General features: G+C 36.8%; 1 protein-coding gene across 5 annotated transcripts in view; it reads left to right on the forward strand.

Moving 5' to 3' along the window:
- KCNC2 (potassium voltage-gated channel subfamily C member 2) overlaps positions 1 to 20,290 on the forward strand; it is a 215,477-nt gene that overhangs the window by 185,094 nt on the left and 10,093 nt on the right. For 3 of the 5 annotated variants that reach the window (XM_081083386.1, XM_081083387.1, XM_081083385.1), the window contains exons 3-4: positions 14,763 to 15,690; positions 18,099 to 18,263. In XM_081083386.1, coding sequence (XP_080939512.1) covers positions 14,763 to 15,690; positions 18,099 to 18,263 — 1,093 coding nt within the window. The remainder of the gene's footprint in view (positions 1 to 14,762; positions 15,691 to 18,098; positions 18,264 to 20,290) is intronic. The other 2 variants (XM_081083388.1, XM_081083389.1) reach the window with 1 other exon arrangement.

The following is a 20,290-nucleotide window of genomic DNA, read 5'->3' on the forward strand; positions in this document are numbered from 1 at the left end:
CAGAGAAGCAATATGTTACAAAAAATAGAGAGTTTTGACCTTTGTTTCTGTGCCTCAGATTGCTTCTCTGTAAAATGGAACAATAGAATCTATTATGCAGTATATTTTCAGGATTAAATGAGATGAAAATTATTTTTTAGGACAGATGTGCTGACTGAATATTACCTATTAGTATTAGTAATGCTGTTATTTTTAGAAGAAGAAAACATACATATTATTTGCTAGGGTTGTGATCTTTTAAACAGCAGAGGCAGTATGGCATCTTAAAGCTATACTAGTTTTTCTATTATCACTTATCAATCCTGTAGAACTGTTACCAGTGGCATAGCACTGAATTTCTTACTTTCCTGATGCCTTTTAGCACAATTAATACACAGTTAGATTTTGGGGGTAGAATTAGTTAAAAAATCAGATAGCTTTCTGATTGATTACGGATAGAAATGTCTATTAGATAATTTTGATAATAGTATTCAGGAATATTTAGTATTATCTTTCATTATTAAGTTCTTTACATTTTCAAAAATATGGTCCAGTGCTGTATTACCTTTTTATATATTCTAGAATTAGCTCATTTTGTTTATTCTTAGAGAAGAGCCAGAAAAAAAATTTAATTTGTAATGATCTCCATGGGCAAAATGGATTCAAACCCTTGTGAATGAGTAATTGTGTGTGTGTGTGTGTGTGTGTGTTTACTTGCCACTCATACTTCTCAACACCCATTAGCTTGTTAATCCTGAAATCTGGATTCTCTTCCTTTTTCTTTTTAATTAAAACTGTTCACCAAGAGAAACTAATGATGGCCTGATGATCTCATCCAATAGGCCTTTCTCTATTTTTATCTTCTTTGAACTCTGCAGAAATTGACATTATGGTAACCCCTCCTCATCGAAGCATTCTCTTTTCATCTCTGACATTGCCCTGCTCCTGTCACTCAGGCTGACAGTCTGTTTCCTTATTAGTCTTACATTATAGTTTTATTACTGTAAGTAAAAGTTTACAGTTTTATTCCTATGCTGTTGTCCTCATAAGCCTTCTTAATATTCCACCTGGGGGAAGTATGGGTGTAAATAAATGAACCAAATGGAATTAAGCTTTATGTTTGGTATATCCATAGTCTTTGCTATTACTTCTTTTCAATATTTACTAAGCACTAACTCAGACCCCTTGACATAAAATACAAATAAAAATTCCTGCTAGCAAAAGCTTGTATTCTACCAAAGGATCAGTAAATAAAATGTTATAGAAATGAGGTAAGTGCTGCAGTAGAGATATGAATAGATAACTATAAGAAAGTGCTTAAATTTGCCTCAGATTCCAGGGTTTTTTTTCCCAAAGACCAATTGTTTTCTGAGCTGAGTCTTCAATACTAAGTAGTTCTTTGCCAGCCGTACAAAGGAAAGAGGTAGATTTGAGAGAACTTCATGTACAGAGGCATGAGGATGGAGCACCTGCATATCATAGAGGATAGTAATATTCACAATAGAAAGGTATGGAAGGTCCACAGAAAGAAATTTCTCCAATAACATATTAAGAACAATGCGTGTTACCCTGTAATTGGGAGCCATTAAACTATTTTAAGCAGATGAATGGCATAATCACATTTGCTCCCTCCAAGGAGTGCTTATTCCTAGTACTCCCGGAAAAGCTAATTAAAGGCAAATTAAAAGCTAAGCTACTGGCACTGGGAGTAGAGAGATGAGAGAAAAATACTAGAGATATTTCAAGTCTGAGAATCTGCAGGATTCAGTGATTCAACAGACAGAGGTGTTGGGGAAGAAAAACGGGCCTAAGTACTAAGTAGGTTAATTGGTAAATAATGGTTCAAAATAACAGAGATATATAATGGAATTGGAAGATCAGATTTGTTTGAAGTTCTTTTGAAACCATAAAAAATAAAATGTATAATAGTCACTGTGGTGGCTAATTTTGTGTGTCAACTTGACTACTAAAATAAGAAATGCCCAGGTAGCTGAGAATACATTATTTCTAGGTGACTGTGAGGATGTTTCTAGAGGAGATTAACATTTGAGAAAACACGTATTTCATGAAAAATAATTTTTAAAAAATCTCTAAAAGGAAAAAAATAAAGTGAGAAAGGGGCATCGTATTATCTTTTTGTAAATCTCATGTCTGACTTGATAGGAGACGGCTGGGTTCTCTATCTACGTGAGCATTCACTCTGTCGTGACATCACAGGTCATGCAGCCTCCAGAAAACTCCCCTGTAAACTATTGAGACAATGAGAGTAAAAAGACCAAAAAAAAAATAGTATTATTACAAAACTAATTTTGATCTTATGGATCCCTAGAAAGGTCTCAGCTTCACTAGAAATCCCCAGACCACACTTGGATAGCTGTTGATACAGTTAAATTGCTAAGGCAAGCAACAGTAATGTTGACTTTTACTGGATTTCCAATTACATAGCCAATCAATCCCCTCCAGATTTTAAAAATGGCTTTTCTTCTCTTTGTAACCAAATTACAAGTTACACAGGAACTTCTGTTTTATGGAATATAGAAAATTTGCCTCTGCCCTCTGGGAAGAATTTGCAACTGTTTGCAAGAGAGAAAGCAGGATGGGAGAAGTGGGCCCAGGAGGAACCCCTGAAACGTTAGTGTTCTGAGTCCACATAGGAGCACTGGCTGAGGTAGACTAGACTGGACTGGGGGTTCCTGACCTAGGCTGTATAGTCAGGCAAAGCAAATATCCACTAAACAAAATGAACCTGAGGAAGAAGGAGTACTAAAGTTCTAACTTTAATACATAAATATGTGTGGGGGAAGGACCAGATCCTTTGGAGCCGTGGTTGGGAAGACTGAGTATTTGACTATGTAGGCATAATGGAATGTTTTTAAAAAGGATTACTGAGCAAGTGTACTGTATGCATAGGAAAAAGAGGAAAACAATATTTGAGACTGAAGTTTGGGACATCCTTTGGTGTTCCTGAACCAGAAAAGTAGTACTGCAGGTGTCGATGTAAGAAATGTCTAAACCAGTAGAGAATTTGTATCAGTTTATTTGAATTTCATTTGCCTGACTACACTGCTGGAAACAAAAATCTCAAAGGATTGTAATTTTGCTCCAGAGAATGGCAGTTTTCATCTTATTTTTATAATCAGAATCAAAGGAGATGTAAGGTGAGGAGTGAGGTTATATGAGATCAATTTGTGGTAGATTAGGGAGGCAGGAGAAAGCAAAGTGGGGAAATCTCTGGGACTGGAGACAGAATAAAACAGAGAGACACATGCTTCTTTTACATTGGTGGGTGCAGGATAGTTAATAAATTTTCAGCACATAGGGATAACAATGAGGGGTTCTGTGGTCTCCTGCTTTGCTCGGAGGTTGTACCCTGAGGGGTCCAGAAAAAAAAAAAGCATTAATATGACACTCCAAGGGTGTATTCTCTTACACGCAAAACGACAGTAGACAGACTCTCTTAAAGACTGACCTTTGTCAAGGAAGCTACTGGCTTAGGAGGTGACTACCCACCATGACTCACGCTTAGCTAGGAACTTTTGTGTTCAGATCATCCTTTGTGGTTACTTTTGGTCTCTGAGTTTGTAAGGTCTCCATGCAGGGTTCCCCGGAGCTTGTCAGGATTTTTATGTGGCCCCTTTCTCATCCACACAGGTGACACTGCGTAGGGTATGTAATAACCACAGTGCCATCATGTTGAAAGAAATAGTTATATCGAAATCAGTGAATCTCCGGTAGATGTTTGTAAGCTAGCCACTTTCCTTCACCTTCAACTTTATCATTCCATCACTGTCCCTCCACTTTCAACTAAATAAGACCAGATTCATGCATAATTCCTTTTGGAAAGTGATTGTTAGCCTCATGAAAGATGTATGGGGACTTGTAGGTAGGTAGATAGGCTAAAAAATGTGGCCCTCTAAGTAATCCTAGATCATGGTGGTATAGGTCATATCATTCAAAGACAAACTGAACCATTAAAAAATACATTTAAAATATGCTTAAAATGAATTAATATGTTAAAGATAGACACTTTTGGGGGAAGTTTTCAATAATGAAAATTTAGGAATTATAATTCATGTTTATATTGTGAATTAATTATTTCTAATCTGTTATTGTTTTTATGACTGAGAAATGTGAAATTTAGCTAATGAAGCAATTATAAAAAAATATTTTTATGAAATATATTAATTATGCACACACTTTAAATTTTATTGCAAGACTCAGAAAAGCAAAATGATACTGCATATTCATATTTGGTGACTTCATTCATGTTACCTAACTTTGAACACCATAAATCACTGCAATAATATTAATAGGTATATAGGCCCCCTATCCTGTATCCCAGAAAATTACAGTTGTGTGTGAGTAAATAGGCCTTGACTGTAAACAATCAAAATTTCAGTGAAATCAGTCTGTGGCCTAGGAAAAAATTAGTAAAGGAATGGTGTGTATTGGACAAGGCTACCAAAAAACATACATGGAAGTATTTATCAGAGGCCACATAAATCTCAGAGGCCAAAAGTACTATTTGAGTATGTTTTCTTGATTTGAAGAATCTAAGTCTTACATTTTAATATCTATTTTTATACCTATATATAATTTACACATACACTCAACATATTTTATATGCAGGTATAGACATAAAACATAGAATGTATCATAAACGCCCGTGTGATTATACAGGTTCCTGAAACTTCATCTTCTTCATCTTCACTGACTTCTGAATGTAGTACCATGAATGTGTGGTGTTCCATTGAAGGAATCTCAGCCTTCCTACATTTAAATAATACCTCAAATGCAGCAGAATTTGGGGAACTCCTTAAAAATGGTAAAACTTGGATAAAGCAAAATTCACTTACCAGCCTAAGAAGAGTCTGAAGTAATTTTCAACTCTGCATGGAACCAGCAGACATGGGCACTAGTTGTCCCCATTTGGCTGGCCCTGTAGGACAGACAAAGTAATGAAAATCTTTTTCTCTCTCCAGAGACCACAGTTCTGTGGACAACAGCACACTTGTTAATTTGGCAAAGCTAGGGTATGGGACTTGAACACATACATAATTAAGAGCATCTGCCAAATTTAAGAGGCTGCAGAAAAGAAGAAAAATGGCAAGCTGCCAGTGTGTCATTTCTACAGACTAGTAAAAGCAATTTAATGGTCACTAGGAATAAAGGTCGAGATCCAGGCTTAATACTCTTTGTGTGATTGTTTTCTTTGAAATTTAAAAAAATTAAACATATAATATATGATTACAATATTTGTAAAAAAATTAAACTTTTATAGAATCAGAATTGCCCATTAATAAGACACTTACCCAATGCCACTCTCGCACCCAGACATTACCAGTCCTAAGGACATAGTGCTTCTGCTTATTTACGTGCATTAGTTATATATAAAGAAATGGGATTAGACTGCAAATGTTGTGCCACAGTCTTTTTTTGTTTATTTGTTTGTTTAATGTTTCATTGGAGATTATATCTTATCAGTGTGTATTGAACTATGTCATTCTTTGTAATGCTGTATTATGAACCTACCTCCAATTCATGGAAACTTACATTTTGTTTTGTACAGAGAATACTTCAGTGAATGTTCTTCTGAGTATATCCTTGAACTTTTATATAAATATTAGAGGCCTAGTGCATGAAAGTTGTGCATGGGAGGGGAGGTCCCCTCAGCCCAGCCTGCACCCTTTCCTATCTGGTACCCTTTGGGGGATGTCTGACTGCCGGTTTAGGCCTGATGCCAGGGATCGAGACTAAACTGGCAGTCGGATATCCCTCTCACAATCTGGGACCACTGCCTCTTAACTGCTCACCTGTCTGCTTGCCTGATTGTCCCTAATGGCCTCTGCCTGCCGGCCTGATCACCCATAACTGCCCCCTTGCCGGCCTGGTTGCCCCTCACTGCCTCCCTCTGCTGGCCTGGTTGCCCCTTACTGCCCCCCCCTGCTGGCCTGGTCACCCCATGCAGCCTGCTGTTCAGTCATTGCATAAGGGTGTCACAAACAATTTGCATATTACCCTTTTATTAGTATAGATTTTACCAGAGTAAACTTTCCAAAGTGGAAATTTTGGTTCAGGAAGCCCTATGAGCTCAGATACTTCAATACTTGAAGTCCCTGCTCTTTTCATGTCTTCATTTCATTATTTAAGAGAGAAGAACAGAATAGGCAAAATAGGAATGAACCATTCCCATTTGGAAAACATATAATGTCCTTGGAATACAAACTAAAAATAGGTATACTTCATGTGGAATTTTAAAAATTGAAATTCCTTAGCCTATATTTAAAGTAACTTGTTTTAAAAATCTCCAAATATTAAATGCTCTTACTGATTTTCACTTAAAAAATAGAGTTGAGGTTATTTTTTTCCCCCAATTTTGTTATTTTTGCCTTCAAGGTTTGCAAAATATGTCAAGATTTCTAATTGTGAATTAAAAATATAAAATGACCTTTAAAGGACAGATTCTGTTTGAGGGACAAATGAATTTTTATATACCAAATAAACATATTTTAAAAATGTGTTCCTTTACTAATTTCACAAGAACTGAGTACCTACTTCTTGCATTTGGTCAGACCTTGTCCTTTACTCTGGGGATCGATATTCCAGTCCCTTTCTTTGAACAACTTGTGGATGTGTGGAATCAGTAACAAAAGTGTGTGAAAATTGCTACAATAGCAGTAATCTTGGGCTCAGAGAGCGCAGAGAAGGGTCGCTTAATTGGTCTGGTCTTCCTTTCATGCTGAAAGTTCTGGCATTTTCAAATTAATTATCAGGTCCAGTTATATTTAATACTAACAGGAAAGAGAAAATGATGAAACATAAAAATATACCCACTTCTCCCATCCTGCTTTCTCTCAGCCTATTATACATCCTAAAGACCTACTTGAATGTTTGCTTTGAGGTAGATTGACATAACATCTTCTAGGTAGAACTTGGACTCAGGACTTCCTCTTAATGGTTGCTAATTGGACAAAGGGTTTTGGGCACTCTGTGTATCTAAGGGTATTGGACACTCGGCTTATAGAGGAAAGGGCTACTCAGTGGACCCACAAGCCAACACGTTAGCAGGACCTTTCTATTGGAAGATGCCTGGAATGATATCTCGGTTCTGTGAATTCAGTCAACATGACATACCTTGTTTGGAAAGCTTTCTAAATTGTGATTATTTAACATGCCCCATTTTGTTTTCATTTAACGCCTGTGGAAATTGGTGTTCTTATCACAGGGGAAAAGAAAGAAAGCTGACAATGTGATTTTATTTTCCAACTCCCTGATAAGACACAAGCTCCATTATTACAGGGGTGGGGAACATCCGGCCCCTGGGTAATGAAGGCCACGAACTCACTTGGGCTGGCCCTGCCATGTCATTAGGGATGAGCTAATTAAATGTTTGACCAAATATAGAAGGTTAATTTTTAAGTTGGTAATTTTGTATGGCCCACAAATGATGTTATAAATCTCCAAAGGACCATTGGCAGAAAAAAGCTTCCCAACCCCCATGAATGGAAGCTACTAGTGGCAGCATTTGGATTAATAAACTGGTTAAATTTGCTTCTGCTATAAATTTGGCATTTTTGCTTCGATAATTATACTTTCTTGTTTCAATACGTTATTTCTTTTTTTTACATCATTCTTACTTCTAGTAGAATGTGTTCTACTTTATTATTTTGTTCATTTATTCATTCTTTATTTAATTCTCCCATCCTCCTATTAATCCAGTCATATTAAATATGTACTTCCAACTGAACCAGGAGCAAGAGTTACAAAAATGAACATGACATCATTCTAGTTTTTAAGACTTCCCAGCTCAGTGGAGGAGAAAGACAAATAAATAAAACCTTCTTTCTCAATTACCTTTCTTTTTAATTTTTGCCTTAATAGTATTTAATCTAGCCTCATATTTTTCTATTTCAGTTCAACACAGTGAGTCAGAAACAAAGGAATACATTTTTCACATCTAAGGCTCTATGGATTAAGTTCAGATAAGTGCACAAATTCCTTGCTGATGCCATCAAGTGTTGCCTCTGGGTAATTTCAGATTTTCAAAGTTTCTGGGGTCACCGTTTCATTTGACAATCAAAATAAGTTCCTAATAAACTGAGCTTCACTCTTCCTTTCATGGAAAACTCTGTCTCTCCCCCTTATCTCCAAGGTCTTCCATGCAGGCTACATTTCTCCCGATTGCCTTTCACTCTTATTTGTTGTCATCCTATGTTTTTGAACCACATTGTGTATCTTACCTGCCATGGATGACTGCTCTCCTCTATCTGTCCTCCCAGGCTCAGTACCTTCATTATTCAAAGCATTGTCACACCCAGTTGGGTTCTACAACCTCCTTTTGCTGAAGGCATAAAAGAATACCATCTTGAAATGTAATATTCTCATTATTATCCCAATGTTCTGTAGCTGTACATGAGGAGGAATTTCTCCCTTGCAGGCACTCATACCATTATTATGGGCCTGTCTTCTTTTCCTTAGAAACCTTTCCCATTATTTTCTTTTCTTCAGAATTCAACGCTTTTCAAACTTGTACACCTCAAACCAGCTTCCAATATCCTACCATGTTGTTATGAGGCACACTCAGATTCTCTTTTCAGTGTTCTCATTCCAGTGGTCAGCAAACTCATTAGTCAACAGAGCCAAATATCAACAGTACAATGTTTGAAATTTCTTTTGAGAGCCAAATTTTTTAAACTTAAACTATATAGGTAGGTACATTGTTATTAACTTAATTAGGGTACTCCTAAGGCTTAGGAAGAGCCACACTCAAGGGGCCAAAGAGCCGCATGTGTCTCGGGAGCCGCAGTTTGCCGACCACTGTTACCTAGTGACCTTAAGTCTTTACACACACACACACACACACACAGCAGCTAACTAATGTCTAGCTGGGCTTTTTTTTTAAAGCAAAATAATCACCTACTGCACCTACCTTTGAGATGAATATTATCTCCCAGATGCCAAAGTTTGTTTTCTTTTTTATACTACTTTTACTTTCCTATTATAATATTGTCACACTCCAGCAGATTTACAAAGTATGTAAAGCTAGATATACTGAGCTATAAAAATTACAAAGAAGAATGATATAAATACAAAATATTATGTTGTACTCTAAATAATACAAATAAAAATATTGATAAATGCAAGTGCCAAATGACATAAAAACAGACAGACAACTTTTGGATTCCAAAGTTTTGTGTCTTAGAATTGTATCTATATAGAGGCTGTTCAGTTGCTTTGTTTGCTCACAGGTATTTGTGTGAAAGCCTTAATGATGTCACAACATACACACAAAGGCACAAACATCCCATTATGTAGGAGGTAGTAAATGATGATTACTAAGGTTCTCTTAAAATTTTACAAATGCTTATAATTTTTTAAAAACTGATCCAATCCATTTAATAATGACTTATCATCCTTGTGTTATCAGTCTGTTGCAAACAGACAAACAAAAACACTGCAAGTATGGTCTTCAATCTTTAGTATGCGTAGCAATCACCTAAGAAGCTAGTTAAATGCAGATTTCTCCCCACAAGTCTGACATCTGATACGGAGCTAAGAAGTTTGCTGTGTATATACTCCCCAAGTATATTTTAATGAGTGTGATCTTTAGGCCACACTCCTTTTGTAGGAATATGGATGGTCAACTTAAATGATTTCCAAGCACAAGATGATTCGTGCTACTTATTCTAACCACCAAGTGTGGTATATTAAGAGCTGTTGACCTTTGCTGGCCAACATAATAGTTTGTTTAATAAACATAGGCATCAAGTTCTAGTAGTTCTTATAGAGTTAATTATTATATTTTGAGTGCATACTCAAGTATGTATAATAATGATTTCTAATATTTTCATAGTGCTTTAAATTTAAAAAAAACACATAATATATGTCTTTCTTTCTTTATTTATTTTAATTTATTTATTTTCTAAAATTTTCATATGTCTCCCTTTTCCATGATTGAACTCCCCCCTCCCAGCCATTCCTACCCCGGCCAAGCCCCCACTGCCCCAGTGTCTGTGTCCATTGGTTATGGTAATATGCAAGTCCTTTGGTTGCTCTTTAACCGCCGCCCCCCCCCCCCCCACCACCACCACACCATTTGTCTCTGGATCTATCCTTGTTCATCAAATTATGTTGATCATTATATCCGACATATGAGTGAGATCATTTGATATTTATCTTTCTCTGACTGGCTTATTTCTCTTAGCATAATGATATCCATCCATGCTGTTGCAAATGGTAAAAGTTCCTTCTTTTTTTAGTGGCATAATATTCCATTGTGTAGATGTACCACTGTTTTTTAATCCACTCATCTGCTGATGGGCACTTAGGCTGTTTCCAAATCTTAGCTATTGTAAATTGTGTTATGAACAAAGGGGTACATATATCCTTTCTGATTGGTGTTTCTGGTTTCTTGGGATATAGTCCTAGAAGTTGGATTATTGGGTCAAATGGGAGTTCCATTTTTAACCTTTTGAGGAAACTCCATACTGTCTTCCACAGTGGCTGCACCAGTCTGCATTCCCACCAGCAGTGCACCAGGGTTCCCTTTTCTCCGCATCCTCACCAGCACTTGTCATTTGTTGTTGTTTTTTGATGATAGCCATTCTGACAGGTGTGAAATGGTATCTCATTGTTATTTTGATTTGCATGTCTTGGATGATTAGTGACTTTGAGCATGATTTCATATGTCTCTCAGCCTTCTGTATGTCCTCTTTCAAAAAGTGTCTATTTAGGTCCTTTGCCCATTTTTTGATTGTATTGTTGATCTTCCTTTTAAGTTGTATGTATAATATATGTCTTTTATTTACACTTCATCCTAAACAATGGGGCTGGCAACAATAATTTAAGACAAGTGAATTCTGTAAGTTTCCCAGTAGGTCAGCAAGTCGAATGGAACACTACCTGCAGTCAGATTATTCTAAAGTCATCTTGCAGCCTCATTTTAAAACCAAGATAATAGTTTTGGTTGACTTGAAACTCTTCAGAAAAAGAAGTTACTCTTTAAAAAGTCAGGGTTTCTGTTCTAGGTTGGGACTTATTCACCATGATTTGTGCAAGAGGCAGATTTGGAAAACTTGCTATTCCTGTGATGTTATAGTCAAAGCATCACTTGAGAAAGTGAAATGGAAAAAATCCAGACTATTCTTGTTAAAACTTCCTACTGTGTGATATATGTCTCCCTTTCCATCACGTTAACCTCCATTCATTTGTCAGATTTCAAACTATTGATATTTTCTTGGTTTCTATAATCTCTCAGCCTAAATAAAGTCCCCTTTGATACATATTTGTGTTTATTGCATTTATTACAATTGCAATTATATAATTTTTATGGTTCATTATTTAATTCTGTATCTCTAGTAGATTGTGATTTACTTAATGACAGGGGTTAACTTTTTTAACTACTGTTAAATTAATACCCTAGCCCTATAGCCTGGTACAGAGAGGCATCTAATACAAACTTGTTGCATGAATGAATGAAGAGTAGAAAATGTCTGATTGGAAAAGTCCCAGTGTTTTATATTGACAAACATCAAAGCAGACTAGTAAACTGTCTTTGTTGTATGGAAGGTGGGCTGGTGAGCTTGGACTGATTGTGAAACAACAATGTTGGGAAGTCCCACTAATTCAATTATGAATATAGGTGCAAAGGGTTTGAGATTACAAAGTTAGCTGGAAAAATGCTGATTGAGGAACACCAAAAGCGTAAAATAAAATTGCAGCCTACTTTAACTGCCTTATTTTCTCTTACTGCCTCATAGATAGAACGGGTGCACTAAAACTTCTAACACAGCCTGAAAAGCTTGAGACTAGGTGGGAATGGTGGAGAATGTGGGGGAGTGATTGACGGGACGTCAGTATGTAAACACCTTAGTATGGTTCTGATGCCAAAAGATTTTACGGGGCGTCAGAAAAAATATGACCATCAAATCTATAGATAATATTTTAATTTAAGAAATAAGGTATGAACCACAGGTAATTGATTCTTCCCCACAAGATGTTAACTTCTAAAGAATCTAGAGGGTCTTAGTGATACTGTTTTAAGAAGTATTTGAATAACAAAAAAACTGTATTTATGTGTACAGAGAGAAATATGAGTGAAAAAAAACCCAAGCTGATATCTCACAATATGTCTGGAAAGACAAGTCAAATTATAGTGTCAAAACCAAAGGGAACCCTTACAGGTGGCTTCCATACACTAAAAGGTTGCAGGTTTGATTCCTGATCAGGACACATACCTAGGTTGCTTTTGATGATCCCCAGTCTGGGCACGAATGGGAGGCAACTGATCAATGCTTCTCGCTCACAGTGATGTTTCTCTCTCTTTCTCTTTCTCCTTTTCTCTCTCTCTCAAATTAATAAACATATCCTCCAGTGTGGAAAACAGCAACAAAGGAAGTTTGAAGATATACATGGGAAAATAAGTCACATCCATGAAAAGGACATGCCTTATAATACTGTATGATGCTGTCCTAACTGGCCCACTGCAAAGAGAGAGTTCCATAATCTGGGTGTTTCTTTAGGGCAGATAGTAAAGGTTCTAAGATTTTTTTTTGTATTCTTTTTTATATCTCTTACATATTTGGTGAGATTTGTATCTCTCACATTGAACCTCAAGAGGTTAAAAAAAAAAAAGGAATTGGTTTCAATCTCTTCTGGAAACTTAAATCTCAATGGCATAATTGAGGAATAGGTATTAGGGAGCAACTTTGAGTTTTGGAATACTCTTTTATTTTCAAACTAGAGGCCCAGTGCACGAAATTCATGCATGGGTAGGGTTTCTAGGCCTGGCTGGTGATCAGGGCCAATTGGGACCTTCCCACTGCTGGTCAGGGACTCCCTTCCCTGACTGCTGGCTGCTGGCTGCTGGCTGCGGCCTTCCTTCATTCCACGCTGCCCCCTGGTGGTCAGCACATGTCATAGCAGAGCAGTCGAACTCCAGGTCTCCCGGTCGAACTCCCTAGGGGACACTTTGCATATTAGCCTTTTATATATATAGATAAGGACCTCTCTCCGTTTGACTGATCACCACTTGCTCCTGAATAATTTTTAGGTTTAGACATTCAAAGAACCTTGGTGCTCACTGGGTATGCTAAATCAGAGAGCACTAGGAATCTGCCAGTTACTTTGAAAGCCTCTGGTACTGACTGCAATGGTGCCATTCACTCAAACAACTGTGTTTCAACTTTTGTAGATCTTTAACATTAAGAAGTATGTGATCCCAAGATAAATATTCCAACATACAGTGGGGCCTTGACTTACGAGTATAATTTGTTCCGTGACGGAGCTCGTAACTCAAATTACTCGTATGTCAAATAAAAAAGTGAATGAGTGAGACATGTGATGATAGGCTGATGTTGTGGCGTTCATTGTGACGTTCGCTGCGCCAACTAGCGGTGGGGTATCTGAAGCTGGCTCGTAACCCGAATTTTAGCTCGCAACTCAAAGCAAAAAATTGGCAGAGACAGCTCATATCTTGAAAAACTCGTTAGTCGGGACATGCCCCACTATATTTGTATTCTACAGTTGAGGGTTTTGCAGTTAATGGAACAGAATCTTTGGTGAAATGTGCCAGGATAGTGTCTCAAGTCTATCACTTTGTATCTTATGACTTTGGAAAGTAACTTAAACTCTGTGGCTAATATTGCAGAACTGTAAAATGCAGTAGGAAATAGTGTTATTATAAGTATTGATATAAGTTAATTAAGTAAATTGTTTTTAATAGTGTTTGGTACTGGTAAGGACTATATAAGTGAGAACTTTTATGATGATTCTGTATTAGTAGTTTTGTGTATTCATATATTATTGGCTTAAGAAATGAAATAGTTGAATTAAAAAAAAACACTTGCAACTTTATAACATGATACTTAAACATTTGCAGTTCTTTTTGAGGAGAGGAAGAAAATTTTCTTTTTAATTTTTTCCTTAACTCTGTTTCTCTTTCTCAGTCTTGTTGCCTATTTTCTTCCATAGATTTTCTCTTTGGATAAGTCTCCACCTTGAATTAATATCATTTAAATAATAACATAACTCAAATATTTTTTTCACATTCATACTTCCTGGTAACAGGAACATTTTATCTACAGGTAGAAACCTGCAGTTAAATATTAGTGGCTTCCAAGTTTCCATCAGTGTGGACTGCACCTCATAGTATGATGTAAGAACTTGATCTAATACATGAAGATTACTAGGATCATAAACAATACCTGGAGCCATTGTCTACTTTTATTATTATTTTTAATTCTGTTGCCCTTCAACATTCTTTGGAAGTGCTTTTTATGCTCTTGTTACAGGTATAAAAAATAGTCAAGAATTTGTTTTGCAACATCAATCAAAAGTTTTTACCTATATCAGCTGATAACAGAACTTGAAACACAATCCAGGTGCAAATCTAATTAATGTTACCGGTACATCTCATCTTTCCTTGGAGCAACATCCCAAGTGAAATCTTCAAAAAATGCTTTCAATGTTTTTCCTCTAGATCAGTGGCTCTCAACCTGCCGAATGCCGCGACCCTTTAATACAGTTACTCATGTTGTGGTGATCCCCAAATTCATTGTTATAAATTGAACATAATTAAAGAATAGTGATTAATCACAAAACAATATGTAATTATATATGTGTTTTCCGATGGTCTTAGGCAACCCCTGTGAAAGGGTCGTTCAACCTCCAAAGGGGTCTCGACCCACAGGTTGAGAAACGCTATTCTAGAGGGATTGATGCTCTTAAATCTGGGTCAAAGTATATTATGGTTTCAATCACTCTCTCCTTTTTCCCCCCTACAGTTTATTGCTTTTGCTTCTTTATTCTTCATCCTGGTTTCAATCACTACCTTTTGCCTGGAGACTCATGAAGCTTTCAATATTGTGAAAAACAAGACGGAACCAGTCATAAATGGCACAAGTGTTGTTCTACAGTATGAAATCGAAACGGATCCTGCCTTGACCTACGTAGAAGGCGTGTGTGTGGTGTGGTTTACTTTTGAATTTTTAGTCCGTATTGTTTTTTCCCCCAATAAACTTGAATTCATCAAAAATCTCTTGAATATCATTGACTTTGTGGCCATCCTACCCTTCTACTTGGAAGTGGGACTCAGTGGGCTCTCATCCAAAGCTGCTAAGGATGTACTTGGCTTCCTCAGGGTGGTAAGATTTGTGAGGATCCTGAGAATCTTCAAGCTCACCCGCCATTTTGTAGGTCTGAGGGTGCTTGGACATACTCTTCGAGCTAGTACTAATGAATTTTTGCTGCTGATAATCTTCTTGGCTCTGGGAGTTTTGATATTTGCTACTATGATCTACTATGCCGAAAGAGTAGGCGCTCAACCTAATGACCCTTCAGCTAGTGAGCACACGCAGTTCAAAAACATCCCTATTGGGTTCTGGTGGGCTGTGGTGACCATGACTACATTGGGCTATGGGGATATGTACCCCCAAACTTGGTCAGGGATGCTGGTAGGAGCCCTGTGTGCTCTGGCTGGAGTGCTGACAATAGCCATGCCGGTACCTGTCATTGTCAACAACTTTGGGATGTACTACTCCTTGGCAATGGCGAAGCAGAAACTTCCACGGAAAAGAAAGAAGCACATCCCTCCTGCCCCTCAGGCAAGCTCACCTACTTTTTGCAAGACCGAATTAAATATGGCCTGCAACAGCACACAGGGTGACACCTGTCTGAGCAAAGACAATCGACTTCTGGAACATAATAGATCAGGTAAGGCATAATTTTAAATGCATGCCATTGCGTACTTTATAGACCAGTATTATCCAATAGGTAGAAGGCAATCATTCTCATTTTCTGCAAATGTTCATGAGTTTTCAGTTCTACCCCTTCACAAAACATGTGTTTGTGTCAGGCTTATAGATAGCTAGATTGTACCTTCCTAAATAAATTCCAAGTAGAAGTCTGCATAGCTGGTCTATAGAGTTTTCCTGCCCTTTGCTGATGGTGCCAATATTTTCTTTTGCCTGTTTGTTGCTCTTGTGCCAATGTTTTTGTTTCCCTGCACGATGTGATGATATGATATTGGCCATTTTCCATCGTTCATCCTCAAAATGTTGATCTCCATCTCACTTGGCTTGGTGTGTTTGTCTCAGCTTTATCTCTGCCACATGGGGCCATGCATCTCAACCTAATTCACAAGAAGCAGTTACTTAAGAGGAATGGATGTTTACATTTCAAAGGCCTAAACATCAAAGAGGTGATATGGAAGGTAGCCCTTTGGATAACGCAGATCTTCCCTAATAATATTCTGGAGAATTGATTAAATTTTTATTATTACTAAATTAGGTAGGGTATTCAATGTAATCCCATTGGATTGAGCAAGGTGTTATATAATCAATTTATCATTATTCTGGGGATAGATGATGTGCTTTGGCTCATCAGTGGCAACATTGAATTTCTCTGTGGATTTCCATTTTTATCCACAGAGACCATCTTCAGCAAGCATATAGAAGTAAACAAAATTTTCAAGGGCATTTAGAGACATTGATCTCATTCCATTATGTTGAAAACTATTTTGTTACTTCAAACTAGAGAACCTCGTCACAATGCATTAGGTTCTCTTCCTTACCACAATTGAATATTGGATGATTTACTGCCTGACATTAGCTGAATCCTTACTCCTCTCCATTGCCATAGATAATCCAGAGAAGACTGATAAGAATGACTGTCAGTTGACATTCATTTTGCTAAAGTGGTCATCAGTAGTATCATCTTTAGTCTATGTCTGGTACAGATAAAATATTTTGTAGACTAAACAACTTAATTACCTATGATGAAGATTAAAAAATATATATGCATTCACTATAAGTTGTTTATATATAATCTTTTTAGTGTATAAAAATTATTTATGATAATCCCATGTGAGTAATTTTGCATATTTAGAAATACCAGCAATTAAACAAAGCAAGCAAACAAACAAACAAAAAAGCCAGGTGACATTTTCATAGGTTTCCTTCTTAGCTTCTAGACCAGCCGTGGGCAAACTACGGCCCGTGGGCCGGATCTGGCCCGTTTGAAATGAATAAAACTAAAAAAAAAAAAGACCGTACCCTTTTATGTAATGATGTTTACTTTGAATTTATATTAGTTCACACAAACACTCCATCCATGCGTTTGTTCCGGCCCTCCGGTCCAGTTTAAGAACCTATTGTGGCCCTCGAGTCAAAAAGTTTGCCCACTCCTGTTCTAGACATTTTTTATGGAGTAAATAGGAGGAAAATGTGGTTGGAGCTGAACTGCTTTTTAAATATTTTATTCTCAGTCCTCCTGTTTATTTAGGAAATTGTTCTGTAAATTCTGTCAATATACACCTGAAAACTGCTAGGCCAAGAATGTCTTTACGAAAGGTAGAGTTTAGTTAGTGTTGCTGGCCTCCTCATAGTGTTCTCATAGTACCTGCATCTTATGAAGGACATGGATAAAGAGGACACACCCTCAGCCTAGCCCTAGGGTAAACATTGTTATAAGAGGCTGGTATCCAGGCTGATAGATTGTGGCCAGCTTTGGCAAATATACAGAAGCAAGAAAATTTTTCAAGGGAATTTGGAGAAGTTTATCTCATTCCATTATGTTCAAAACTATTTTATCACTTCAAACTAGAGAACTTGGTCATAAGTTTGTCAGCTTTGGAATTATTTTTATTAAGATTTGGGGAAAAGATTACTTTCAGAAAATAATAAAAGTGTGTGTCTTAAAGAGCTGCAAAAGCCATATATTTACTTAGGAGTTTTTCCTTAATAGGCTCCACTTAAAAAAAGATCCCGTTCACAGTAACTAGATAGCATGTCAAAAATTATAAGATGTTAATTTGTGTGCTACTTCACCATTAGACTCATTTTGAATTCATCTTAGTTTTGTGAAAGTAAATTTCTTCTTAGATAAAATCCAAAGTGGAATTAAAACTTCCCCAAGAACATTTATCTTTCTTCCAACACATTTCCATTTTGCTCCATGTAAATTTTTGTGGTGAGTGATGACAATCTTTTTCTTACCATGATGTGATTATTGTTTTGTATATCGAGCAACTGTACTATGGACATTCGGTGTAAACTCTCTGTACTGTCTGTCTCATTTCCTCGTCTATCACTGTCTGTCAATGGGCATGGTGCTGTGACCAGTGCTATCAGGTGATGACAGTTCGGGACGTGACTCGCCATTATCACCCCCTGAAAGGCTTCCTATCAGACGCTCTAGTACCAGAGACAAAAACAGAAGAGGGGAAACGTGTTTCCTACTGACGACAGGGGATTACACGTGCACTTCTGATGGAGGGATCAGGAAAGGTAGGCGAGCATTTAATCAGATCCTCACAGGTGACTTAGAAATTAAGCGCTGCAAAATATCCAGAGTGCTGCGAAATTCCCTTCCGTCATTTTCCAGGAAAAACTACACATAGTGGTCTTTCTCATTCCTCATCACACCTTTTCTCATTACAAACATTTAAAAATATTCATCATAGCAGTCTACGTGGTTGTCATTTCTGAAAGGAATTTCTCTTTCCTCCCTCCCTCCTTTCCTCCCTCCCTCCTTTCCTCCCTCCCTCCTTTCCTCCCTTCCTTCCTTCCTTCCTTCCTTCCTTCCTTCCTTCCTTCCTTCCTTCCTTCCTTTCATTCTTTCTTTCTTCTTTCTTTTTCTTCACTTCTTTTTTCTTTTTTGGTTTTCCATGTGTCTATGGGAAGACCTGTAATAGAATATTTAAAAACTAAGACACTCATCTTAGTATTTTAATATGTCTTATCAAGTATTTTTAAAAGTTCTTTTTTTTCTACAACTAATAAAACTCACTAATTGGCACTACGCATATATATGATAAGTAATTTATAATTATAAAATAATAATAAGCTTTTTCTCAAGGAAAAGCATTAAACATACTCTAGTTAAGTCTTTTATCCAATTTTTGGACTTTTTTTTGCTGTGATTTAGCTCAGTGAAAGAAGATTGGAAAGGTGAGAGATCCTTGGCCCTACAGAACTTGAAAGGCCCAATCACTTGAAAGGCTACTTATATACTTGTAACATATGGTTACATAATTTCTCTTTAGGGCAATAGTAATAATTTTAAATTTATTACTAATTTTCAGTCCACACTGAAAGTGCCTGGCACATAGAAGATATATTGAATGGATAAATTTTGTTGGGAAGGCATCTTGATTAAGGAATATAACAGAATACTGAGACTTCACTCCATCACGTGGTTCCGTTTTCCTAGATTGGGCCACTTTGACCACTTCCTAGGTGCTGGTTTTTGTTTTTGTTTTGAGCAAACTTTACAGAAAAAAAGGACAACTGAGCCCTAGCCGGTTGGGCTCAGTGGATCGAGTGTCGGCCTGCGGACCAAAAGGTCCCTGGTTCAATTTCAAGGGCACTTACCTTAGTTGCAGGCTCCTCCCCAGCCATGCAGGAGGCAACCAATAGATGCGTTTCTTTCACATCGATGTGTCTTTCTGTCTTTCTCTCTCTCTTCCACTCTTTCTAAAAGATCAATGGAAAAATATCCTCAGTGAGGATTAACAACAAAAAAAGGACAACTGAGCCTTTTTTCTCTTCCTTAAGAAATAATTTTGTGACACAACCCGCTCTTGACAAAGTGATGGTATGTTCTTTATTGCCTCCTCCTTTGGTGGTTCAAGTTGCCTTATTACCATGATCATTTTCTGTTTTTTGACAGAATGGAGAAAGAACTATAGTAATTTATTATGCAGTGGACTGAATTTAAATAAAATCCACTCCAAAACTTTCATAGTCATGCAAATGAATTTAAAAAAATATTGTGCTCTTTGCTATTCATTGCAGTTTCTCCCTATTGAATATGTTACCATTTTAGGTCTCATATATTTATTTTGTGATGCCCTGTCTCTTTGAAATACCTCATTACCCATGTTGTACTTCTCTTTCATTTCTTCTGAACACTTTACATTGTCCTGTCTCCATGCCTTTGAGTTTCAGAAGACAAAGCGTTCTTCTTTTGTCTCTTCAGTAGGCAATATTTTAAATCTTTCTTCATTTCAATTATTTCCTTTCTCTGCATCTATTCCTTTCACCAAAATGTATTTCAGTTATCTGAATATGTTTCATCATTTGCTATTTCACCTGTAAATATTATGTTAGAACAATCTTAAAATATTTTATAAAGGTAGTTAATAATTCTTCAGCAAAATATATATACATACATTAAATAACCATTATAATAATATTTAACTAAAGATATCTTATGTAGAACATAATATTGTAAGTACATTACATATCTTAATTCACTACAGATGTATATATGTGTATTTATTTATATGTAATATGTGGTTAAATTTACATAC

The sequence above is a fragment of the Myotis nattereri genome, assembly GCF_964212035.1.
Source record: "Myotis nattereri genome assembly, chromosome: 2".
In the NCBI taxonomy this organism is placed as follows: domain Eukaryota; kingdom Metazoa; phylum Chordata; class Mammalia; order Chiroptera; family Vespertilionidae; genus Myotis; species Myotis nattereri.